This window comes from Mobula hypostoma, chromosome 8 (genome assembly GCF_963921235.1).
Source record: "Mobula hypostoma chromosome 8, sMobHyp1.1, whole genome shotgun sequence".
Classification (NCBI taxonomy): domain Eukaryota; kingdom Metazoa; phylum Chordata; class Chondrichthyes; order Myliobatiformes; family Myliobatidae; genus Mobula; species Mobula hypostoma.
This window is the reverse complement of record NC_086104.1, coordinates 93,822,747-93,850,185: the sequence shown is the minus strand read 5'-3', so window position 1 is coordinate 93,850,185 and position 27,439 is coordinate 93,822,747. Positions and strand designations below refer to the sequence as shown.

General features: G+C 43.5%; 1 protein-coding gene and 1 non-coding gene across 4 annotated transcripts in view; both read right to left on the bottom strand.

The window, feature by feature from the left end:
• Positions 1 to 51: 51 nt before the first annotated feature.
• The window catches only part of LOC134350743 (retinol dehydrogenase 13-like), a 76,988-nt gene continuing 49,600 nt past the window's right edge, over positions 52 to 27,439 (bottom strand). For all 3 annotated transcript variants that reach the window (XM_063056365.1, XM_063056366.1, XM_063056367.1), the window contains 4 exons: positions 24,404 to 24,508; positions 11,131 to 11,343; positions 4,472 to 4,573; positions 52 to 2,493 (listed from right to left, as the gene is read on the bottom strand). In XM_063056365.1, coding sequence (XP_062912435.1) covers positions 2,267 to 2,493; positions 4,472 to 4,573; positions 11,131 to 11,343; positions 24,404 to 24,508 — 647 coding nt within the window. In that variant the 3' untranslated portion in view covers positions 52 to 2,266. The remainder of the gene's footprint in view (positions 2,494 to 4,471; positions 4,574 to 11,130; positions 11,344 to 24,403; positions 24,509 to 27,439) is intronic.
• LOC134351246 (U5 spliceosomal RNA) lies at positions 13,615 to 13,728 on the bottom strand. The gene has a single exon (XR_010019092.1). It is a non-coding gene; the product is annotated as a U5 spliceosomal RNA (small nuclear RNA).

Sequence of the window (27,439 nt, the reverse complement as noted above, 5' to 3'; positions counted from 1 at the left end):
CACCAGTAAGAAAGTATTCTTTTGCAGTATGACAATTACTTTATGGTTCATTTGTAACGGTTTAATTAATCTCATCCCAGAATACATAAGATCATTCATTCTTAGTTTTACAAACATAATACGTGGGCACTTTAACTTTTAATATAAAAACATACAAAGATGAAACAGAGAAACACCTGTTGGTAAAATTATTAACTATGCAAGTTCTAGTCTTAAAATGACAGCAGCTCATTTCAATGGTTGGAAAAACGTTCAGTAACTTGCAACCAGTTTGCAGAACATCTCATTTCTACTAACCTTCTTCAGATATAATCTTCTGTGAAAGATGGAGGGCATTTGACTTGCCCTCAGTCTTCTACTGAAAGCTACCAAGGCAACGAGGAATGACCTTTCCTACAGTTACATCCTTTCCATAAGGAAGTTGAAGGAACTGTGGTTATAGCTACACTGATAGGTTTGGTTGTTCAGAAGAATGCTTAAGCCCACCAATATATTGGAATAATGTTTCATTACTATTTCATTCTAACTTAGAGGGATACATGCAGGCCAATGGGATAGCCTAGGTGGACATCTTAGTGTGCATGGATGAGTTGGGCAAAAGGACTGATTTCTGTGCTGTAATTCTTAAAAGGAATTGTATAACTCAGTGGAAAATTGCAGTGGATAAATGAACGGATGGATAGGAAATGGAGACAAGGTGAACTAAGTGATCCACAGTGAAACATTGTGAAATTTATACAGGAATGAATTGTAATCACAATCATAATTAAAAATTCACTAGCATATGATGTGTGGCATACACTCAGTGGCCACTTTATTAGGTACACCAGTACACTTCCTTGTTAATGTAAATACCTAATCAGACGATCATGTGCAGCAACTCAATGTATTAAAGCATCCAGACATGGTCAAGAGATTCACTTGCTGTCAGGCCAAACATCAGAATGGAGAAGAAATGTGATCTAAGTAACTTTGATCATGGAGTGATTGTTGGTGTCAGACAGGGTGGGTAGAGTATCTCAGAAACTGCTGATCTCCTGGGATTTTCATGCACAACTGTCTCTAGATTATAGAGAATGGTGCAAAAAACGAAAAAAAAACATCCAGAGAGGTCAGGGGAGAATGGCCAAACTGGTTCAAGATGACAGGAAGAGGACAATAACTCAAATAAACATGCCTTACAACAGTGGTGTGTATAACAGCATCTCTGAACACACAACACATCGAACCTTGAAGTGGATGAGCTACAGCAGCAAAGACCACAAACAACAGAAAATCTGCAGATACTGGAAATCAAGGTAAAACACACAAAATACTGGAGAAGAAAGAGCAGGCCAGAGAACATCCGTGGAAAAGAGTAAACAGTCGACGTTTCAGGCTGAGACCCTTCATCAGGACTGGGAAAAGGAGATGAGGTCAGAGTAAGAAGGTGGGGGGGGAGGGGAGGAAGAAGTACAAGGTAGTAGGTGAGAGGTGAAACTGGGAACGGGGAGGGGTGAAGTAAAGAGCAGGGAAGTCAATTAGTGAAAGATAAAGGGCTGCAGAAGGGAGAATCTGATAGGAGAGGGTAGAAGGCCATGGAAGGAAGAGAAGAGGGAGGTGACGGGCAGGTAAGGAGGTACAGTAACAGAGGGAATGGGAATGGGGTGGGGCATGTTACCAGAAGTTTGAGAAATCAACGTTCATGCCATCAGGTTGGAGGCTACCCGATAGAATACAAGGTGTTGCTCCTCCAACCTGAGTGTGGCCTCATCGCTTTTTCCAGCACGTGGTGCACAGGTGCTCGGCGAAGTGGCCTCCCAATTTACGTTGGGTCTCTCCGATATACAGAAGGAAACACCGGGAGCACTGGATACAGTATATGACCCCAACAGATTCACAGATGAAGTGTCGCTTCACCTGGAGGGACTGTTTGGGGCCCCGAATGGTAGTGAGGGAGGAGGTGTAGGGGCAGGTATAGCACTTGTTGCACTTGCAAGAGTAAGTGCTAGGAAAGAGATCAGTGGGGAGCGATCCCTGCGGAAAGTGGAAAGTGGAATGTGGGGGGGGGGCGGGAAGAGAGATGTGCTTGGTGGTGGGATCCCATTGGAGATGGCAGGAGACTACACCAGGTTCCACCCTTGTGGCCACTTTATGAGGTGCACTACTGTTCCTAGTAAAGCAGCTAGGGAGTGTGTATTGCCTTTCAGTACGTGATCACATACTCATCTTTGCGTAGCTATCCAGAGTTGTTGAGTGCTCTGCGGTATTCATATTCAGGTTGGAATTACTGAGCTGTTGTGTCTTCATTGTCTTCTAGCCCCACTAATCTAGCACTGCTTTCCCACAGTCGTCGGGCTGTCTCCGCATCCAGTGCCTGTGGGGAAGGATCCTTCTGCCTCATGACATCAAAGTATTTTCCAGATATTCCTTCCAATTCTTCTGCCACACTTAGATACACAGAAGCTTGTGCTCCCAGCTTGGGGGATTTCACAAGAAGGGAAAATAAAGGCCCTGAAAGATAACATTTTTAAGAATCAAACTTTATTCAGAATAAAATATTTACAGGAATTAACCACACATTGCCTTCATATTAATAGTCTTTATATTAATAGTCAATACTTGCAGTTCAGTTCTATTATACTGTATTCCTTCACATCAATAGCTCTGCTGCCACTCATGTGAACCCTGGGGCAGTTCATGATTGCAGTAATTGAGGGGTTTCCTCACACAACCTGGATCCTCCCTGTCCAGGAGCAGAGGAACCCCAGACTGTGGTCCTTCCTCACCGAGCCCTCGCAGTGGCTGCACCGAGCTCCAATGCGTCTCTCAGCACGAATTCCTGCAGCCTGGAATGTGCCAGTCGGCAGCGTTCCCACAGGGATATCGCGACATGCTGGCAGACCAACAAGTCTCAGCCAGATTAAAGATTACCTTTCACCAAGTTGATGGTCTGACTGCATCACTTGATGTTTGTCTCCATGCATGTCCCCGGGAACAGCCCATAGATCACAGAGTTCTCAGTCACACAGATGGTCAGGATAAAGTGCAACAAAAATATTGTTTGTGTACACCTACAGGTAAAGCTTCACAATTTCAGCCCCAGTGTGAGTGGTCAAACATTCCCCTGTATGATATACTGGCAGCAGGTAAAAGAAAACATTCACTGAGCTTATAGAAGCAGAAAGAAACAAAATGCCAGACCTTCTGGAGAAATGTTAGTAGCTCCACATGGAACTGCCACCATTTCTCTCACCACTTGTCAGGAAACAAATGTAGAAGCCCCAAATCTCCTCTGACCACAGCACTGATGACTTTCAAATTATGATCCAAGACTATAACAGCAACAGAGTGGCAACTTCCTCCAATCTATCAGCAGTTCAATTGGGAAAATCTGACCAATGTGACCTGCTGGAGATTCAGCATCTCCCTTCTTTTCAATTCAACGGCATTGACGCAAGGGAGAAAGATGAGTTCCAAGTAGTTTATATTTTCTCAGATTAACTGAGTTAAATGTATTTGCAAAACTGCCTCAGTTCTACAGGCTTCAGTTCTCTTTACATGCAGTTACATGGCGTCCATGCCCGAAGGATGTGGAGGCTTTGTAGAGGGTGCAGAGGAGATTCGACAGGATTTGAGACTATTAGCTGTAAGGAGAGGTTGGATTGTCTTGGACTCTTTTCTCTGGAGTGTTGGATGCTGAAGGGAGACCTGATAAGACATTTATAAAATTATGAGAGGCAAAGATAGGGCAGACAGTCGGAGTCTCTTTCCCAGGCTGGATGTCTTAAATACTGAGGGCATAGTCTTAAGGTGACAGGGGAAAATTTAAGCAAGATGTATAGAGCAAGTTATTTTAATAAAACATAGTGATGCTGAAGAGGCATTCAGTCAGACACATAAAATGAAAGAAATGGAGGGATGCAGAACATGAGCAAGCAGCTGGGATTAGTTTCATTTATCATCGTGAAGAGCACAAACACGGTGTCCAAATAGCCCATTCTTGCACTGCACTGTTCTCTGCTCATGTGGTTGAGTGGCTCCTGCCAGCTGTGTATCCTCTTGATGCGGTCTCTCCCCTGCCTGCCACTACTATGCGACGACGCCTTTTCACTCTTTACACTCATCGTCAATTCTTTCAGTACTGCTCTATTACATGCCTACACATCGATAGAACTGCTGTCGCTCGTGTGGCCCTCTGAGGTGGTATATTACTACAGTAGTTGAGCTTTCACACCCAACCCAGGCCCTCCCTGTCCTGTAGCGGAAGAACCCTACACTGTGGTTCTTCCCCCACCCCCTCCAACCCCGAGCTCTTTTGCGGTGGCTGCACCAATAAAACTAATGAGAAAATATTCATTTGAGGCAGTGGTATAGCTCACTTACGAAAGTAATGTTGTGGTAAGCCAAGCATTGTTCAAAAACAACCCTGTTTATTAGGAGAGACGCTTGCTGTTTACAAGGTGAGAGAAGAGCTGTTGACTCCACTTACCGAGTGCCGTGCTAGAAAAGCTGGATTTGTGCATTCCTGTGTGTCTGCCGAGCTCTGTATCAGTTACACCTGGGTGCACCGCATTGGCAGTTACTCCAGTTCCTTGAAGTAAAGAAGAAGAGATTTTCCATGAAATTAGAGCATCAAAAAAGACATAATCTTCAAAGGCTCTTGAAATAATTCAGCGAATAGCTGGGAAATCTTCATGGTGAGCTGTTCAGAAGACATTATAGTTGCGTTAAGGCTCATATGAGTCACACGTACTTCTTAGGCAGTACCACAGGATGACTTGCTTCTACTAACTTTGTGGCTGATTAGACCAATGTAGAGATCTGTTGAATGAGGTAGGAGGTGCCTGATAGGATGGGCAGGTGGCTACCTTCAGAATTAGAATCAGGATCAGGTTTATCATCACTGACACACGTTAGGAAATAATGTTGTTTTGCAGCAGCAGTACAATGCAACGCATATGAAAATACTATAATTACAATAAAAATTATATTTAAAAAAATAAGCACTGCATGAGTGCAAATTAGTGAGGTAGTGTCCATTGGATCATGGACCATCTAGAATCTGATGGCAGAGGGTAAGACATTCCTGAAATGAGGAGTGTGGGTCTAGTGATCATAGTTCCACCAGTTTCAAGATTATTATTGAGAAGGATAGGACTGGTCCACAGGTTGAGATATTAAATTGCTGAAAGGACAATCTTGATGGCATCAGAAAGGATCTGGCAAGTGTGGATTCGCATATCAGAATCAGAATCAGTTTTTTATCACCAGCATGTGACACAAAATTTGTTAACTTAGCAGCAGCAGCTTTATGCAATACGTGATATAGCAGAGAGAAAAAATAATAAATAAAACATAATAAATAAACAAGTAAATCAATTACATATATTGAATAGATTCTTTAAAATATGCAAAACAGAAATACTGTATATTAAAAAAAGTGAGGTAGTGTCCAAAGCTTCAATGTCCATTTAGGAATCAGATGGCAGAGGGGAAGAAGCTGTTCCTGAATCGCTGAGTGTGTGCCTTCAGGTTTCTGAACCTCCTACCTGATGGTAACAGTGAGAAAAGGGCATGCCCTGGGTGCTGGAGGTCCTTAGTAATGGACACTGCCTTTCTGAGACACCGCTCCCTAAAGGTGTCCTGGGTATTTTGTAGGCTAGTGCCCAAGATGGAGCTGACTAGATTTACAACCTTCTGCAGCTTCTTTAGATACTGTGCAGCAGCCCCTCCATACCAGACAGTGATGCAGCCTGTCAGAATGCTCTCCATGGTACAATTATAGAAGTTTTTGAGTGTATTTATTAACATGCCAAATCTCTTGAAACTCCTAATAAAGTATAGCCTTCTTTATGACTACATCAATATGTTGGGACCAGGTAAGATCCTCAGAGATCTTGAAGCCCAGGAACTTGAAGCTGCTCACTCTCTCCACTTCTGATCCCTCTATGAGGATTGGTATGTGTTCCTTCGTCTTACCCTTCCTGAAGTCCACAATCAGCTCTTTCATCTTACTGATGTTGAGTGCCAGGTTGTTGCTGCAGCACCACTCCACTAGTTGGCACATCTCACTCCCGTACGCCTGCTTGCCACCACCTGAGATTCTTGAGGTACTTGAGTAGTACAAGAAATGCAAAAGAACACTTAAGAGGGAAATCAGGAGAGCTAAAAGGGGCATGAGGTTGCCTTCTACAGATATATTAAGAGCAAAAGAATAGAATGGGGAAAACATTGGTCTGCTTGAGGGTCAAGGTGGTCATCAGTGTGGAGCCGAAAGAGATGGGGAATATCTCAAATGGAGTGTTTGTAACCATACTGACTCGGCAGACAGACACAGATGCTATAAAACTGAGGCAAAATAGTGGTGAGGTCATGGATCATATACTGATTATAAAAGGGGAGGTGCTTGCTGTCTTGAGGCAAATTAGGGTGGATAAGGCTCCAGGGCCTGACAAAGTGCCCCCTTGAACCTTGTAAGAGGCTAGTTCAGAAACTGCAGGGCCCCTGGCAGAGGTATTTAAAATGTCCTTAGCCACAGCACTGAAGGAAAGCCAATGTTGCTTCACTGTTTAAGAAAGGTTCTAAGGGTAAGTCAGCAAATTATAGCCAGTGAGCCTGATGTCAGTAGTGGGTGTTACTGGAAGCAATTCTAAGGGACTGAACATATAAGTATTTGGATCAACACTGAGCTATTAGGGATAGTCAGCATGGCTTTGTGCATGGTAGTTCATGTCTATTCAATCTTATAGTATTTTTCGAGGAGGTTACCATGAAAGTTGATGAATGAAAAGCAGCAGATGTTGTGCACATGGACTTTAGCAAGGCCTTTGACAAAGTCCCAGAGGGGAGGCTGGACAAATCACTTGGCATTTGGGATGAGACAGTAAACTAGACTGGACTTCGGCTTTGCAGGAGAAGCCAGAGAGTGGTCATGGTTACCCCTCCGACTGGAGACTTGTGACTAGTGGTGTATCGCAGGGATCCGTGATAGGTCTGCTGTTGCTTTTTATCTGTATCAATGATCTCGATGAAAATATGGTAAACTGGATCAGCAAATCTGTGGATGACACCAAGATTGGGGGTGTAGTGGCCAGCAAGGAAGGCTTTTAAAGCTTGCAGTGGGATCTGGACCAATTGGAAAAATGGACAGCAAAAATAGCAGACTGGATTTAATGTAGACAAGTGTGAGGTGTTGTATTTTGGGAGGGCAACCCATGGTAGGACTTACAAAGTGAATGGTAGGGCACTGAGGAGTGCAGTAGAACAGGGATATCTAGGAGTACAGATCCAGAAACCCTTGAAAGTGGTGTCACAGATAAATCATAAGGAGAGCTTTTGGCATATTGGCCTTTATAAATCAAAGTATTGTGTATAGGAATAGTGGTATTATGTTGCAGTTGTATAAGACATTGATGAGATCAAATCTGGAATATTATGTGCAGTTCTGGTCATCTACCTACAGGAAACGTATCAATAAGATTGAAATAGTATGGAGATAATTGACAAGGATATTGCTGGAACTTTAAAGACCTGAATAATAAGGAAATGTTGGATAGGTTCGGACTCTATTCCTTGAAATATAGGAGAATGAGGGGAGATTTGATAGAGGTATACATAATTATGAGGGGTATAGATGGGGTAAATGCAAGCAGGCTTTTTTTCCCTCAGGTTGTGTGAAACTAGAACTGGAGCTCATAGATTAAGGGTTAAGGGTGAAAGGTAAAATAATTAAGAAGAATCTGAAGGGGGAAGTTCTTCACTCAGGGGCTGGTATGAATATTGAAGAAGATGCCAGAGGAAGTGGCGGATGCTGGTTTGATTTCAACATTTAAGTGTGGATAAGTATATGGCTGGGAGGGGTATGGAGTATGGTCCAGGAGTGGGTCAATGGGACTAGGCAGCATAACAGTATGGCACAGACTAAATGGGCTGAAGGGCCTGTTTCTGTGCTGTAGTGCTCTATGACACAGTAATTTCAACATTAATTTGACATAGTGAAGAGTGGTTCAGTGACCCAAGATACTTTCATAATGAGTTTCCAGAAGTCCTATATTCAGGATGACAGATGAAAGACGGAGGTGGGGATGGAGAGTATTTGCAGCATAAAGTAGATTTCTTTTGCTCTGTACCTCATCTGCACGATTCCATTGTTTGTGCTCACCGTGCTCGCTATGTAATTATTACCATGAATACTGTTCACTCTGAGCTTCATGCCAGCAAGGAGTTTCATTACACCCTGAATATGAATTTAGAAGCAAATCAATAAAGTGGATATGAATCAATGACTTGTCCTGAGCAGCAATCATGATTTTGATATCATTGGCTTTGGGAGCATAAGAGAGGATTTCCTCTGGAAGGGAGGTTGATAAATAATTTTTCTTTTTAATTCCATAAACAGTATTCATAAAAACACATATATATTCAAAACAAAAACACAGCGCATGGCTCTGTGTACACTCAGTAGCTACTGAGTGTATGTTCAGGGTCGTCTGCTGCTGTAGCCCAACCACTTCAAGGTTTGATATGTTGTGCATTCAGAGATGTTCTTATGCACACCACTGTTGTATTTCATGGTTATTTACCTTCCCGTCCGCTTGAACCAGTCAAGCCTTTCTCCCCTGATCTCTCTCATCACCACAAGGCATTTCTGTCCACAGAACTGATCACTGTATGTTTCTTGTTTTTTTGCACCATTCTCAGGCGATCAGCAGTTTCTGAGATACTCAAGCCACCCCGTCTGGCACCAACAATCATTCCATAATCAAAGTCACTTCGATCACATTTCTTCCCCATTCTGATGTTTGGTTTGAACCTTGACCATGTCTGCACTGAGCCGCTGCCACGTGATTGGCTGATTAGATAGAGAGACACTTTATTGATCTCAAAGGAAAGTACTGTGTCACAGTAGCATTACAAGTGCACAGATAGACAAATATTAGAAGAGAAGTAGAAAGAATAAAAATAAATTACAGTACCTTAAAAATAAGATGTACAAGATTTACAAGTCAAAGATTACAAGATCACTTCCCCGGCTGAAGGTTGACTCATTATAGAGCCTAATGGCCAAGGGTAAGAATGATCTCATCTAGCACTCTTTGGAGCCACACAGTTGTCTTAGTCGATTACTGAAAGTGCTCGTCTGTTCATCCATGTGTTAAACTGGAGGGGGTAGGAGGGGAGGCATTGGTGCTGAGGGAGCAGTGGGTGCCTTGGCACCTGGACTGGTGTGCTGAGGGAGGGTGTGAATATGAATAGGAGGGCAATTGTTAAACCTATTGAAGAATTGGTTTAACTCATTCGCCCATTCACAGCTGCATTCCAAGGCTCTACAGCTAGGCTGATTGAAGTCAGTGATGTTCTTCATGCCTCTCCACATCTCCTGTGTGCTGCTCTGCCCGAGCTTGTTCTCCAGATTTCCACTGTATTCCTCCTTAGCCATGTTCATCTTCTTCTTTGGCTCCCTCTCTGCATGTTTAAATTCCTCCATCTCCTGATTTCTTTCTGTGGTTGAGAAGAGACTTTGGATCACTGGTGACCTCTGGTTTGTTAGGGAAGCAGCGAACCGTCCTTGATGGTATTACAGTGTTCATCATTTGTATCAACGAGCAGGTGTACAGGTGTACCTAACACAGTGGCTACTCAGTGTATATCTTCATTATTCAGTTGAATAGGGATGATGTTTTTGAATTAAAACAGAATCTATCACAGTTTGGCAGAATCTCAGATGGCAACAAAGAAGCATGTAGGATGAGATACAGTGGCTGGTTGAGTGCTGTCATGACAATAATTTTCCACTCACCATCAGCAAAACCAAAGAATTGATTGTGGACTTCAAGAAGGGGAAGCTGGAAGGACACACGCCTGTCCTCACTGAGGGGTCAGCAGTGGAAAGCGCGAGCAACTTCAAGTTCCGGGGCCCAACACATTGATCCAATCATGGAAAAGGCATGCCAATGGCGCGACTTTGTTCGCAGTCTGAGGAGTTTTGCAAATTTCTACAGATGTACGGTGGAGGGCATTTGACTGGTTGTAGCACACCCGGTGTGAAGGCTTCAATGCACAGGATTGCCAGAGGCGACAGAGGCAGCTCCATCACAGACACAATCCTCCCTGCCATCGAGAACATCCTCAAGGAGTGGCACCTCAAGAGGGTGGCATCCAGCGTTAAGGGTTTTCACCCCTTCACATTACCACCAACAGGAAGGAGATACAGCAGCCTTCCCCGATAGGTAAAGAATGATCTAATTTAACCTCTTATAGAACAGTAGTGATGGTCACATTCTCAATACATATTTAAAATCTCTCTGCCAACAGGTGAAAACTTGACAATTTACTGACCAGTGCTCTCAGTTTGAACTTAGCTCTTTCTCTCATAGACACAGACATTTGCACATTTACTACTTTTACGTATTCATGGACTCCTGCAAAATCCTACCTTGGCCCTTCACCCTGGCGTAGGAGTGACACTGGCTGAACATCAGCAAAGTACGACGGAGATTCGTTCTCTGGCAGGTCTAACCCAGCTGTGAAGGTGATGTTCCATCGGTATACTACTAGACTTGATCTAGTAGTAGGATCATGGCTAGCTAAGTCAAGGAGGTAAGCATGCCTTTGCCACTTCGTAGGTCATGCCTCTCCAGGCAAAGGCTGCACCCAACAAGGACGCCAGCAGCAGGGCGTCTGATGGTGTCTGTGGCAGATGAACCCAAAAGGGTCAATGGTACAGCCAGCTTGGTGACATGCGGGGGAACCAGAGTGCTGGTCAACGGACGGCATCACTGGACTAGTTAGTTGTCACTGCGGGGCAGCTTCCTTATCTGCTAAGTCTGTTACACTCCTGTGTACCACTCAGCCTCAGATTTGGAAGCCCAGAGAGACTGTATGGTGGGGGCACAACACCGTCTGTCTTATTACTGTGCAAGGCGTGGATACAGTCAACATCGAAATCGATGGACAGCCAAAGAAGTAGTATTCATGGAGTATGGAAAAATGTATTTATACTGCCAATTCATCTATCTATAATAACGCTTGCTTCGGTAAGATCTGTTGCTTAGAAAGAACTGAATTGGATAAGCCATTATATTTGTATTACATGGTGGGACCTCACATATTTCAGGGGTTAACAAATAGCAGTTAGACCCAACTTACCATCAAGGCGCTTAGCCAACTCATTTGTAAACAGAACATTTGCAAGTTTACTTTGACAGTATGCTGCCTTTGTGTTATACTTTCTCTTCTCCCAGTTGAGATCTTCGAAATCAATTTCCCCTGCAACATGAGCCAGTGAAGACACATTTATAATGCGACTCTTTCCAGATTTCTTCAACTTGTCAAGCAGTAGGTTTGTCAAGAGAAAATGACCTGTGTAATAAAGGAAATCCATCATGATTAAATGTTATGAACAATGATTTAATAAATGAAGATAATTAGTCTACTTACAGACTTCACTACACATTTCAGAATCAGAATCAGAATCAGGTTTCATATCACTGGCATATGTTGTGAAATTTGTTACTTTGCAGCAGCAGTACTTTCCAATACATATTAATAAAAAACAAAACCTATAAATGAAAATAAGATGATATATTTAAAAATTGAATTACATAAGTAAGTACTGCAAAGAGAGAGCAAAAAAAAAGTGAGATGGTGCTCACGGGTTCATTGTTCATTCAGAAATCTGATGGTGGAAGGAAAGAATCTGTTCCTGAAACGTTGAGTGTGTGCTGTCAGACTCTCGTACCTCCTCCTTGATGGAGAGGGCCTGTCCTGAGTGATGGAGGTTCTTTTTGAGGCATTGGCTTTTGAAGATGTCCTGGATTCTGGGGAGGTTAGTGCTCACGGTGGAGCTGGCTGAGTTTTTCCAGCTTTTTCCGATCCTGTGCAGTGGCTCCTCCATACCAGACAGTGACAGGACCATAGACATTGGAGCAGAATTGGGCCATTTGGCCCATCGAGTCTGCTCCACCATTCAATCATGGCCTATCCTTTCTTCCCCTCCTCAACCCTATTTCCCGGCCTTCTCCCCGTAACCTTTGATGCTGCATCCAGTCAAGAACCTATCAATCTCTGCCTAAATACATCCAACGACCTGGCCTCCACAGCCTGTGGTAACAAATTCCACAAATTCACCACCCTCTGGCTAAAGAAATTTCTCTGCATCTCTGTTTTAAATGGACGCCCTTCTATCCTGAGGCTATGCCCTCATGTCCTAGACTCCCCCACCATGGGAAACATGCCTTTCACATCTACTTTGTCTAGGCCTTTCAACATTCAAAAGATTTCAATGCGATCCCCCCTCATCCTTCTAAATTCCAGCGAGTATAGACCCAGAGCCATCAAACATTCCTCCTATGATAACCCTTTCATTCCTGGAATCAACCTTGTGAACTGTCTCTGGACCCTCTCCAATGCCAGCACATCTTTTCTTAGATGAGGAGCCCGAAACTGTTCACAATACTCAAGGTGAGGCCTCATCAATGCCTTACAAAGCCTCAGCCTCATATCCCCGCACTTGTATTCAAGCCCCCTTGAAATGAATGCTAACATTGCATTTGCCTTTCTCACTACCGACTCAACCTACAAGTTAACCTTCAGGGTGTTCTACACAAGATGCAAACAGTTATAATACTCTCCACAGTACATCTGTAGAAATTTGCTAGTCTTTGATGACCTACCAAACCTCCTCAGACTCCAAATGAAAAATAGCTGTTGTTGTACCTTCTTCGTAATTACATTAAAATATTGAGCCCAGGACAGCTCTTCAGAGATGTTGACATCCAGGAATTTGAAACTGCTCACTCTCTCCACTGCTGATCCATTGATGAGGACTGGTGTGTTCCCTCTACTTCCTCTTCCTGAAGTCCACAATCAACTTCCCAATCTTACTGTTGTTGGTTTGTTCCTGCAACACCATTCAACCTGCTGATCTATCTCACTCCTTGTCATGCACAAGTCCCTGGACAATGGGGGCAAGAACCTCACCCTGATGGCCAGCTTCGTGTGTGGCTGCATCAGGCTGTGCGTGGATCCTAGATACGTGGGCACGTGCCCTGGTTCTACCTGTCACCCTGACTGCAAAGGATGGGTCTGGCCTCACTCCTGCACAACACCCCCGTCAGCTGGTCGTTGCCGCCATACATGTCCTCATAGAAAAGTTCTTCCAGGTTAACGCCTTCGACCACAGGGCCATCAGGCAGTGGTCAGCACGTCATGGCCTGCAGGAGAAGGATGTGATGGACACAGTGGTGTGGTTCCCTGAGCAGACCATCCAGTTCATCTGGCAAATTACCTCATCACCAGAACTCACCAACAGGCACCAAGACCTCACCTGGCTGGCGGTGAGAGAGGCCCTTCCAGTCAGATCCCTCCTGTATGCCCGGAACGTCGTCTCCACACCCCACTACCCACGGGAGGACTGCAGCCAGGCAGAGTCAGTGACCCAGCTCTTTGCTCACTGTGAGTTTGCAGAGAAGGTGTGGAGGAGGATGGAAGGGATTCATGGAGAATGCCCAGCAGCTGGAGTTGGAGAAAAGCAACAGCTCAGGCAGGGTTGAAGGAAAAGACCAGCCTCTCCCTGAAACACTCAACGAAGAAAACAGGACAACAGACAGAATCTATTTTTCACGTCAGACCAGCCCTACCAAAGCAGGGCAACAAAAAATTGTTTGAGACTCTGAGTGTTCCTCTCCACGGAAATCTTTAGTAAAAGGCGAAAGATTTATACGATCTGAAGAGAAACCAGAGTATACTAACACTGAGTCCTCTCCATTCCCTCCTCACACATCCCCTACCCTTCTAAAGTAAATACGACCAACTACAATTGTAACCAAAATCACACTGGAACAGAAACAGCGATTTAACAAAACTTCTCCAAACAGCAGAAAGTTGATTTACAAAGCCTTAATGCGAACTACAAAAGGAATTATATCCGTTTCCATTTGCGCAAAGCATTGTGGTATGTAAATAAGGGGGCGGGGCGTGATCAGCCACAGGCTGAACTTCCGCTGGTTTTCTTTCTGGTGTGTTGTGTGTTACGGAGAACAAATCCTGGGTCACAATGTGATACACAGGGAAAAGTAGAATCTTTTTATAAAAATAAACTTTATTCACAGTATAAATTACAAGAATAAACCAGGCAATACCTTTTCATTGTTACATTTACAGTCAATGTGTTACGGAATGTCAATTCCATTCCTTAAAACCAATAGGACTGTTGCCACTCATGTGACCCCTGGGGTGGTTCACTAATACATTAACCTGCTGATTATCTCCCTCCTTGTCACCATCTGAAATTCTGCCAACAATATTTGTGGCACTGGCAGATTTATAGATGGCTTCTGAGCTGTGCCTAGCCACACAGTTGTGGGTATAGAGCAGGAGATTCCAACCTATGATCTAAGGACTCCTTGATTAATGGTACTGGCCCATGACATAAAAAAGGTTGGGAACCCCAGGTGTAGGGAGGGTACAGCAGTGGGCTAAGCATGCATATTTGAGATGCACCAGGGTTGACTGTCAGCGAGGAGGAGATGTTATTTCCAATCTGCACTGACTATGTTCTCCAGATGAGAAAGTCAAAGACCCAGTTGCAGAGGGAGGTACAGAGGCCTAGGCTTTGGAGCTTGTTGACTGGAACTGAGGGTATGATCGTGAGCTATAATCATAACAGCAGCCTGATGTAGGCATTGCTTTGTCCAGGTGATTCAAAGCTGAATGGAGAGCCAGTGAGATTGTATCGGCTGCTGCCTCACTTTGGGAAGTCAGATCACCTGGCTGTACTTCTACTCCCTGAGTACAGGCAGAGACTGAAGACTGCAGCACCAATAGTGAGGACCAAGAAGGTATGGACAAGGGAAGCACAGGAGCACCTACAGGACTGCTTTGAATCAGTGGGCTGGACTGTATTCATGGATTCATCTTCGAACCTGGATGAGTATGGTGCTGTTGTTATCGACTTCATGAAAAACCTGTGTGGATGAGTGTGTGCCTACAAAGACTTACCCTACATTCCCAAACCAAAAGCCGTTGATGAACCAAGAGGTACGTCGTCTGCTGAAGGCTAGATCTGTAGCATTCAAGTCTGGCAACACAGGCCTGTACCAGAAAGCCAGGTATGATTTGCGGAGGGCTATTTCAAGGGCGAAGAGGTAATTTTGAATGAGGCAGGGTTTGCAAGACATTACTTCCTATAAAGCGAAACCCAATAACATGAATGGCAGCGATACTTCACTACCAGATGAACTCAAGGCCTTCTATGCCTGCTTTGAAAGGGAGAATACGACGACAGCTGTGGAGATCCCTGCTGCACCCAGTGACCCTGTGATCTCTGTCTCAGAGGCCGATGTTAGGCTGTCAGGAGAGTGAACCCTCGCAAGGCAGAAGGTCCCGATGGAGTACCTGGTAAGGCTCTGAAAACCTGTGCCAACCAACTGGCAGGAGTACTCAACATTTTCAACCTCTCACTGCTAAGGGGCAGAATTTCACACTTGTTTCAAAAAGGCAATAATTATACCAGTGCCTAATGAAGAGTAGTGTGAGCTGCCTTAATGACTATCATCTGGTAGCACTCACATCGACAGTGATGAAATGCTTTGAGAGGTTGGTCATAACTAGACTGAACTCCTGTCTCAGCAAGGACCTGGACCCATTGCAATTTGCCTATCGTCACAATAGGTCAATGGCAGATGCAAACTCGATAGCTCTCCACACAGCTTTAGACCACCTAGACAACACAAACAGCTATGTCAGGATGCTGTTCATCGACTATAGATCAGCATTTAATTCCATCATTCCTACAATCCTGATTGAGAAGTTGCAGAACCTAGGCCTCTGTACCTCCCTCTGCAATTGGATCCTCAACTTCCTAACCGGAAGACCACAATCTGTGTGGATTGGTGATAACATCTCCTCCTCGTTGACAATCAACACTGGTGCACCTCAGGGGTGTGTGCTTAGCCCACTGCTCTACTCTCTCTATACTCATGACTGTGTGGCTAGGCATAGTTCAAATCCCATCTATCAATTTGCCGACAATACAGTCGTTGTTGGTAGAATCTCAGGTGGTGACGAGAGGGTGTACAGGAGTGAGATATGCTAACTAGTGGAGTGGTGTCACAGCAACAACCTGGCACTCAACATCAGTAAAACGAAAGAGCTGATTGTGGACTTCAGGAAGGGTGAGACGAAGGAACACATACCAATCCTCACAGAGGGATCAGAAGTGTGGAGAGTGAGCAGCTTCAAGTTCCTGGGTGTCAAGATCGCTGAGGATCTAACCTGATCCCAACATATCGATGCAGTAATAAAGAAGGCAAGACAACGGCTATACTTTATTAGGAGTTTGATGAGATTTGGTATGTCAACATACAAACTCAAAAACTTTTATAGATGTACCGTGGAGAGCATTCTGACAGGCTGCATCACTGCCTGGTATGGTGGGGGGGGGGCAGGGTGCTACAGCATAGGACTGAAAGAAGCTGCAGAGGATTGTAAATTTAGTCAGCTCCATCTTGGGTACGAGCCTACAAAGTACCAAGGACATCTTCAGGGAGCGGTGTCTCAGAAAGGCAGCGTCCATTATTAAGGACCTCCAGCGAAGGCACACACTCAGCAATTCAGGAACAGCTACTTCCCCTCTGCCATCTGATTCCTAAATGAACATTGAACCCTTGGACACTACCTCACTTTTTAAATATTTGGTATTTCTGTCTTTTGCACAATTTTTAATCTACTCAATCTACGTATACTGTAATTGATTTAGTTCTTTCTTTATTATTATTATTTTATTTTGTTTTTTTCCTTCTTCTATATTATGTATTGCATTGTATTGCTCTGCTAAGTTGACAAGTTTCACATCACATGCTGGTGATAATAAACCTGATTCTGATTCTGATTCTGAACTGATTCTGTGGTGTTAGGCAAATTGCAGTGGGTCCAGGAACTTGCTTAGGCAGGAGTTGATTCTAGCTATGGCCAACCTCTCAAAGCATTTCATCATGGTAGATATGAGTGCCACTGTCGTTGAGGCAGCTCACCCCGCTCCTTTTGGGCACTGGTATGACTTGTCACCCTTTTGAAGCAGGTGAGAATCTCCAATTGCAGGTGTCCTTGAACACTCACGCCATTTGGTTGGCACAGGTTTTCCATGCCCCACCAGGTACACCGTCAGAGTCCGATACTTTGCCAGAGTTCATCCTCTTGAAAGATGAGCTGATATATTGGCTCCTGAGACATTTCTTTGACTTTTATGAAAAAAAATCTCTTTCCCATAACGCTGATATCTGGGATATTTTGCAGTTTGTGTACACTGTTATCTTACTATATAAAGAATTCTGATCTTTAAATGATCAAAACCATAATGGTTCATTTGATTTTGGTGCTAATAGCACGTATTAACTGCTGGTTCCTTCTCAGCACCCTCACAGCTAATTGTTTTGGGAAAAATATGAACAACTAAAAAAACTCAATTGGCTAGGGTAAGGGGACATCTTGAAGTTAAAGATGCTCCTTTTGCACTAAGAGAAGAAGCAAAGTGCAAGAACTTAATGAATTAGAAAACATTACACCAAAAACCTCAGAACAGGTCTAGGGGCATGACTTTGAGAAACAAAATATTCTTTGCAATTTTTCCAGTTCAGTTTTAGGATTCACATGTGTGCGAGTTGACAACCACTCCACAGGAGAGAGAGGGGAGACTTGCAGTATGGGCAACTGCCGGTCTTCCATACAACCTTGCCCAGGCCTCAGTCAACATCGAAAATCGATGGACAGCCGAAGAAAGTTGACAACCATCTCACAGCTAGCAAGAGTGCATCAGAACTCCACACAGCTTGCAAATGAGATATTGGGACAGAGGCTGGTGCTAAGGAAACTCCCTGATGATTTTGCAATTAAACACACCATATGGTATATCATAAGTTATATGAACCAGAAAGTTCCAAGTTCAGTCCTTGATTTATAATATTTAATCCAAGCTAGAATTGAACGACTAGTCCAAATTGTGAAGTAGGATAGCTGGACTGGAAAAGATTGATAAGCACACCTACTGCATTTGTAATCATGACCATTTTGTAAAGCACCTTGTTACAGGTTGTTAAGGTAATGGGAGGACTGGGTTCAGCTGCTTCCACGTGATGTTCATCTGGTTTATACATGCTGAAGCTCAAACAAAAACAATGGCAGCAGAACAACACATTCAATCTCATGAATAGGTGCCTGGAAGAAGGAAGGTAAGGAATATTTACAGAAGGCATGCCAATCAATTCAAATTACACCTAGGCTTCAGGTGAAGTTAAGAATGCTAGGCCAGTTTACTACCTTCAGGGTTCTTTAAAGAACAAAGGAGGGCTCTTCCTCAGAAAATCAGTCAAAAGCTAAAACTAAAACGTAACTGCAAGCAAAGAGCAAACCAAACTCAAATTGAGCTGGCCAAGTCCCAAAGGGCATAGCTGCCAAACTGAGTCTTGACATGTCACAAGTGAACCATCATGAAGGAAAAACAGACTTGAGCTCATCCTCATCAATCTATGGATGACAGGACTGGTGGAACTGATCACCATGCATTTTATGTGGAGATATTTGAGGACATTAGGTCAAGTTACAAGGCATGGGAATAGTTCGAAATGAGGTAAACTTGGAAGAGATCTGACAGATCAAAACTGCATGTGGTAAGCAGCAGTGTTAATGCACAAGGACAGCACACAAGACCATTTGGTCCCTCAAGCCTGACCTGCCATTCAGTATGATCACTAGGCCTCAATTCATTCTCTGTGCTAGTTCCCATAGCCCTCAATCCCCCTATTTTTCAAACATTTATTTACTCTACTTTAACTACTTTGAATGGATTATCCTCCACGATTCTCTGAGGTAGAGAACTACATAGATTCACTGCTCACTGCAGGAAGGCTTTAAGTGACTGGCCCCTTTGCATGAAGCTATGTCCCCTGATTCATGATGCTCCCACTAGTGAAAACATCACAACATCTAACCTGTTAGGCTTGCTTAGCACCTTGTATGTCTCATAAAGGTCACCCCCTTCTACACTCCAAAGAATACAGACCAAACCTGTTAAGCTTCCCTTGACAGGAGAGTGTGATACCCCAATGTGTAGCCTTATGGACCAGCATGCTCCTCACTCTATTGTCAATCCAAGGGAATCAAACCTGGTTCAATAAGCAGCAGAAATGATGCCAGAAACAGCACCAGGCAGACCTAATGAGGCACCAACATAGTGAAAACCCACTAAATGACCAAAATACTATGGAATGAACAGAACTAAGTGATCCCTGATCAGTCAGATAGTATGAAAGCTTGGCACACTTTGTTATGAATCATGGGGGGGAGGGTGCAATTAGCAAGTTAAAGGGAAGAGAAGATGCTAAGAACATCCCAAATATCAAGAATGGCAAAGCCGAGCATATGAATGCTGGAGTCAAGGCTGCAACATTCCTTTCACATTCAGCTGGAAATGCTGAGAGGTTGGGCCAACTTTGTTTCCTCCTGAGATACCCAGTCCCCCACCACTGACGTCAGTCTTCAGCCGATCTGGATCTCTCCAGCTGATATCACGGAGCAGCTGACAGTACGAACATGGGACCAAGCAACATCACAGCTGAAGAGTTGGGATGTTCCAAAACCATCTACAGCACTAGCTGAGCAGTTCCATTCTGACATGGGAGGTACAGGGACCTGAAGCACCCACACTCAACGTTTTCATAACAGCTTCTCCTCTACCAACAGATTTCAGAATGGCCCGTGAACACTACCTCACAAATGCTTATTTGTGTTATTTACTTATTTTTGTAATTTGTAGAATTTCATGTCTTTGTACTGTACAGCTGCCACAAAACAAATGTCATGTCATATATCAATGATAATAATAATTACAATTATAACAAATCTGATTCTGATGGATAACCCAATCGATTCACCCATGCATCTTAAAAGTGATATAGAGTGTCATCTTCAACTGGCACCTACTTCAGTTTCACAAGGACAGCTTGGTTCCAGGCCATAAGACTATAAGACGTGAGAGCAGCACACACAAAATGCTGGAGGAACTCAATGGGCCAGGCAGCATCTATGGAAAAAAGTGCAGTCAACGTTTCGGGCCAAAAACCTGAGATCCTCCAGCATTTTGTGTACGTTGCTTGGATTTCCAGCATCTGCAGATTTTCTCTTGTTTGAGACATAGGAGCAGAATTGGGCCATCCAGCCCATCAAGTCTGCTCCGCCATTCCATCATCATACATTTGCCAACACTGTGTTCCATCTGCCACTTTTTTGACAATTCTTTTAATATGACTTAAGTCCTGCTGCAATTGCATTGCTTCCTTAGCACTATCTACCCCCCACCTATCTTTGTATCATCTGCAAACTTTGCCACAAAGCCATCAATTCCATTATTCAAACCATTAACAAACAATGTGAAAAGTAGCAGTCCCAATACTGACTCCTGAGGAACACCACTAGTCACTGGCCGCCAGCCAGAGAAGATCCCCTTTATTCCCACTCAGTACCACCTGCCTGTCAGCCATTCCTCTATCCATGCCAGTATTCATAGGATTTTATCTTGTTAAGCAGCCTCATGTGTGACACCTTATCAAATGCTTTCTGAAAACCCAAATAAATGACATCCTCTGCTTCTCCTTTGTCCTTCCTGCTTGCTACTCCCTTGAAGAACTCCAGCAGATTTATCAGGCAAGATTTCCCTTTACAGAAACCATGCTGACTTAGACTTAATTTATCATTAGTCTCCAAGTACCCCAAAACCTCATCCTTAATAACGGACTCCAACACACTTTCCCAACCACTGAGGTTGGGCTAACTGGCTCACAATTTCCTTTTTTTTTTTACTTCTTTCCTTCCTTCTTAAAGAGTGGATGACATTTGCCACAGCATAGTCTTGGACCATACCTTTGTAGACAGCTGTTTGTCACATGTATCAGTATCTTAATGGAATAAAGAGTATTACAAAGGCACAAGAGAGGAGCTTGCCCAGGTGGATTGGAGGAGGATACTGGCAAGGGTGATGGCAGAGCAGAGATAGCTCTGGGAATAGTTCACAAGGTGCAGGTTTGATATGTCCCACAGAAGAAGTAGTTCTCAAATGGCAGGGGCAGGCAGCCATGGCTGTCAAGGGAAGTTAAGGACTGCATAAAAGCCAAGCAAAGGGATTATAAGGTAGCAAGAGTGAGTGGGAGGTTTTCAAGATCCAACACCAGGCAACTAAAAAAGCTATAAGAAGATGAAACATGAGAGCAAATGTTTCGGGGTACTTGGAGACTAATGATAAAATAAGTCAAAGTCAGCTTGGTTTTCGTAAAGGGACATCCTGCCTGACAAATCTGTTATACTTTATTGTCGCCAAACAATTGGTACTAGAACGTACAATCATCACAGCGATATCTGATTCTGCGCTTCACGCTCCCTGGATTACAAATATTAAATATTAAAAATATTAAAGATAGTTCAAATTAGTAAATATTAAAAATTTAAATTATAAATCATAAATAGAAAATAGAAAAATGGGAAGTAAGGTAGTGCAAAAAAATCGAGATGCAGGTCCGGATATTTGGAGGGTACGGCCCAGATCTGGGTCAGGATCTGTTCAGCAGTCTTATCACAGTTGGAAAGAAGCTGTTCCCAAATCTGGCCGTACGAGTCTTCAAGCTCCTGAGCCTTCTCCCAGAGGGAAGAGGGACAAAAAGTCTGTTGGCTGGGTGGGTTGTGTCCTTGATTATCCTGGCAGCACTGCTCCGACAGCGTGCGGTGTAAAGTGAGTCCACGGACGGAAGATTGGTCTGTGTGATGTGCTGCACCGTGTTCACGATCTTCTGCAGCTTCTTTCGGTCTTGGACAGGACAACTTCCATACCAGGTTGTGATGCACCCTAGAAGAATGCTTTCTACAGTGCATCTATAAAAATTAGTGAGAGTTTTAGGGGACAGGCCAAATTTCTTTAGTTTTCTTAGGAAGTAAAGGCGCTGGTGGGCCTTCTTGGCAGTGAACTCTGTTTGGTTGGACCAAGTCAGGTCATTTGTTAGAATTCTTCCAGGAAGTAACAAGCAGGGTAGACAAAGGAGAGGCAGTGGCTGTCATTTACTTAAATTTTAAGAAGGCATTTGATAAGGTGACACACATAAGGCTGCTTAACAAGATGAAATCTTATGGCATTGCAGAAAAGATAATGGCATGGAGAGCAGAATGGCTGACAGGCAGGAGGCAGCAAATGGGAATAAAAGGGGCCTTTTCTGGTTGGCTACCATGACCAGTGGTGTTCCTCAGGGTCAGTATTGTAGACATCCCACCTCTCCCGGAAGATCCGGGAGTCTCCCGCATATCGATAGTGGCTCCCTGATGCCCGGAAATTATATACAATATCCCGGAAATAGATAGCATCCTGATTGGTCTCTCTTCGTGCTAAGAGTGGACCCCAACCACCACGCCATGAGGAAACAATATGATTTGGCGATATGAAACAATACGAGTCATTTGCACCTTTCCTCATTCCCTGTCACGCACTGTTAAACCTGAACGCACGCAAGATCATTACACACGCGTCATCCATGTCAGCGCGGGAAAAAGATCAACTCCTCAAGCTTGTAAATGACGGCGGGCTGAAAAGTTTGTTTGGCATAACATCTCTGCCGGCATTCTGGATCAAAGTCAAGGCTAAATATCCTGAGATAGCGATGAAAGCACTGAAAACGTTGCTTCCATTTCCGACGTATCTCTGCAATGAATGCAACGAAAACTAAACTGCGGAATGGACTGGACACAAGGAACCCCCTTCGAGTATCGCTGTCTCCCATCACCCCTCGATAGGACTGTCTTGCTGCAGGGAAACAAGCCCAGGGCTCCCACTGATTCAGCGATATTGGTGTGTTGCAATGATTTTATATGTTCATACAGGGAAAATATGCGCTGTGTATTTAATATCCAAACGTTACTTAAAATGTTATGATGCTATTGACTTATCACCTATATTCCGGTCGTGATTAACAGCCCCCCCCCCCCCCCACCGGTTGGCCAGTCCGCAAAAATATTGTCAATATTAAACCGGTCTGCGGTGCAAAAAATGTTGGGGACCCCTGCTAAGTAGTCCTATCAGTTTTCTCTGTGGGCAGGCGTTACAGTCGACCTGAAAAATAATAACAGTGTTGCTCGCTGCACTGTTTGCAACAGTGACTTTTCTATTGTCCATGGTGGGTTAAAATGTAAAAGGCATGTTGAGGTGAGTTTAACAGGTGTCATTACAGCATAGCTAACGTTATTTAAACTAGCTGGCTAGCTGCTAAGGAGCTACGCTATTGATGTCCTAAGTGATGAGGCTAAACTCCCTGTAGACTTGCTTAAAGTTGTAATAGAATAAACATGATAATATAAGCACATATTTTAAAGTCACATTTGCTGCATATACCCAACTTGGTTTACAGATTAGACAAAATCACTAAACAAAGTATTACATACACCCTTGGAGGTCGACAGGTGGGGTAGGGGGGATATGGTGTTGTGGGGAGGGGGTGCTAATCTCCTTGAAATGGTGGTGATACCTCCCTGAAATGAGTTTTTGCAGGGTGGGATGTCTGGTATTGGGACTGCTGCTTTTCACATTGTCTGTCAATAATTTGGATTCTGGAATTGATGGCTTTGTGGCAAAGTTGTGGCCAGAGATGTGGAGAAATTTCATTAGCCAGAGGGTGGGGAACTTGTGGAATTTGTTGCCACATGCAGCTGTGGAGGCCAGGTCATTGGGTGTATTTAATGCAGAGATTGATAGGTTCTTGATTGGACATGGTTACAGGGAGAAGGCCTGGAAATGGGGCTGAGGAGGAGATTAAAAAAGGATCAGCCATGTCTTATGGTCTTATGGAAGTCAGTGATGAGGCCCTCATTTCATTAATGATCACAGAATCCAGACCACTGTACTGAGTTCACAATTAATTTCAACATAGTCAGAAAACAGCGTTAGTTCAAGACCAAGCACTTTTGTATATTTTGACCAATCGACAAACCTTTTCAGGTGTATAACCTCTTAGTTCCACAATTAAAGAAATGGAATGCTTGCCAGCCATAGGAAACTGCCAACAGTTTCCCACATAGTGTGATTCCAGCATTTGTTGGGCTTTAGCCAGGATAGGGGAAATATTAAAAAGCAACTTAATTTTCTGATGGCGTTTCACAGAGCAGCCGCAGAGCCGATCTCTTGGCCAGGGATCACTGCAGATGCACCCAAAGAAGAAATGGAAGAAAAAAATAATTCAAAAATGAGCAATTTTATCCTAAAGCTAATGGAAAACTTAAACATGAGGGTACAAATGTCTATTTGACTCTATCTTACAGATGCAGATTCCATGCTCACAAGGAATCTCCAAACACGTTCATCAATACAAAGCCGAAAAGGAAAACAGTGCAGACTTACCAAGGTGATTTACACCAAACTGCATTTCAAATCCATCTTCTGTTTGCCAGTGAGGACATCTCATGACACCGGCATTATTAATCAGGATATTTATGTTCTCTTCTTCTAAACAAACAAAAGGAAAGATATATCAGATTTTGAAATTTCACACAGACTGAGAACAATGTACTCTGCAGCTGGAAGTTTTCCTGTCACTCCACATTCGCGCCAAAGGTTCACAGTAATCTGCAGATACAAGAGATTGCAGATGCTGGAATCTGTACTTTATCAGTAATGGTTATCTTGCAGGTCACTTCAACTCCAGGGAGGAGGCACAGGAGCCTGAAGACAGACACTTAACAGCTTCTTCCCCTCTGCCTTCACAGTTCTGAACAGACCAAGAACCCGTGAACACTACCTCACCTTCGGCTCTCTTTTTGCACTACTTATTTTTATGTACATACTTAATTTTGTATTGCATTGTACAGCTGCTAGAAAACAACAAATTTCACAACTTTTGTCAGTGATAATAGACTTGATTCAGAACTTGTGACGGTGCACAGCAAGTCCTGAGTGACTGTCCTGGCAGGGGAGAGTTAGTGATCAATGCCACCAGTCTCCAGTGATGGTAATCATGTAGGCTGACCTACAAAGCAGATTCATGAGTGAACTTTGTTCACTCCTGAAGATAGACAAGTCCCCTGGTCCTGATGGAATACATACCAGGGTGCTGAAAGAAATGGCAGAAATTATAGAAGAGGCTTTGGTAACAATTTACCAAAATTCTCTGGACTCTGGGCAGGTCGCGGCAGATTGGAAGATGGTGAACGTCACGTCACTGTTCAGAAAAGGATGTAGGCAAAAGGCAGGTAACTACAGGCCAGTTAGTTTAACAACTGTAGTTTGGAAAATGCTTGAAGCTCTCATTAAAGAAGAAATAGTGAGGCATCTGGCAAGAAATGGATCCATCAGACAGGCACAGCATGGATTCAGCACAGGCAGGTCCTGTTTGACAAACTTACTGGAATTCTTTGATGATATAGAGGGGAACAGATGGATGTTATTTACTTGGATTTCCAGAAGGCATTCAATAAAGTGCTGCATAAAAGATTTATCCAGATGACAAGGATGCATAGAGTTGGGAGTGATGTATTAGCATGGATAGAGGATTGGTTAACTAATAGAAAGCAGAGAGTTGAGATACATGGGCATTACTTTGGTTGGCAATCAGTGGTGAGTGGTGTGCTGCAGGGGTCGTTGCTGGGCCTGCAATGGTTCACGATATACATTAACGGTCTGGAAGAGTGTAGTTTATCTAAGTTTGCTGATGATACTAAATTGAGTGGAAAAACAAATTGTACAGAAGATATAGAGACTCTGCAGAGAGATATAGATAGGTTAAGTGAGTGGGCAAGGGTCTGGCAGATGCAGTACAACATTGATAAATGCGAGTTCATTCACTTTGGAGGAAAAAATGAAAGAGCGGATTATTATTTAAATGGCAAAAAATTGCAACATGCTGCTGTGCAGAGGGTCTTGGGAGTGCTTGTGCATGAATCACAAAAGGTTGTTTTGCAGGGGCAGCACGCTATCAAGAAGGCAAATGGAATGTTGGCCTTCATTGCTAGATGGATTGAATTTAAGAGCAGGGAGGTTATGCTGCAACTGTACAGGGTACTAGTGAGGCCACACCTGGAGTACTGCAAATGTTCTGGTCTCCTTACTTGAGGAAGGATAAACTGTCTTTGGAGGCAGTGCAGAGAAGATTCACCAGGTTGATTCCAGAGATGAGTGGGTTAGACTATGAGGAGAGATCGAGTCGCATGGGACTGTACTCGCTGGAATTCAGAAGAATGAGAGAGAATCTTATAGAAACATATAAAATTATGAAAGGGCAGAGGCAGGGAAGTTGTTTCCACTGGTAGGTGACTACTACTAGGGGACATAGCCTCTAGGGAGTAGATTTAGAATGGAAATGAGAAGGAACCTCTTTTCTCAGAGAGTGGTGAATCTGTAGAATCCTCTGCCCAATGAAGCAGTGGATGCTACCTCAGTAAATATATTTAAGACAAGGCTGGATAAATTTTTGCATAGCGGGGGGATTAAGGGTTATGGGGAAAAGGCAGGTGGGTGGAGATGAGTCCATGGCCAGACCAGCCATGATCTTATTGAATGGCGTAGCAGGCTCGACGGGCCAGATGGCCTACTCCTGCTCCTCTTTCTTATGTTATGTTCTTATGTTCCAACTTGAAGATGAAGGAGGAGGAAGAGAACAGTGACTCTTCACAATCAAGTAGCTGCCAAATGAGAGCTTAACCTGCTGACATAGAAGGGGATTCTAATGGTGATTGGGAATCCAATTGAACGCCTCTGCAGAACATCATGGACAGAGATTGGAACAAGGTCACAGACTGATCAGCCTAATCACACCCTGAAGAAGACCATTCCCAGTACTGTAGCCCAAAAACTGTGAGACAGTTCACCGAGGCTGTGGGACAAGGGTTCAGGCTGATTGACAATGGACTGTGTTTCCTTATAGAGATCTTCACTAGGCATTACTGAATAAACTTTATCTATTTCTTTAATCCTATTAGTAATCACTAAAGATTCCACCTTGGTTTTGCTTCTTAAACCAATTGAGTATGAAATTATCTGTCCCCTAAGAAAAGATTTCATCCTGTCCCAAATAACTAAATTGGACATTCCCTCAGTCGTATTTAATTCAAAAAATAGAGAAATTTGCTCTTTCATAAAACTTACAAGGTTGAATCTTGTAGCAAAGTAACATTAAATCTCCACTGAGGTACCTTTCAGTATATTATCAGAAACTTCAAAGTTAATTTCATAGGTGCATGATCCGACAACGCAATGACATCACACGCACAGAGGTGCAACAGAGGGCACCAAACGCATGTCCAACAAAAAATAATCAATTCTTGAGTATTTATGATATACATGTGAAAAAAAAGAAAAATCCTTATCTTTAGGGTACATAAATCTCCAAATGGCGACCAGACCGTATTCTAATAAAAAAGAATTAATACAAGTCACAGCTTT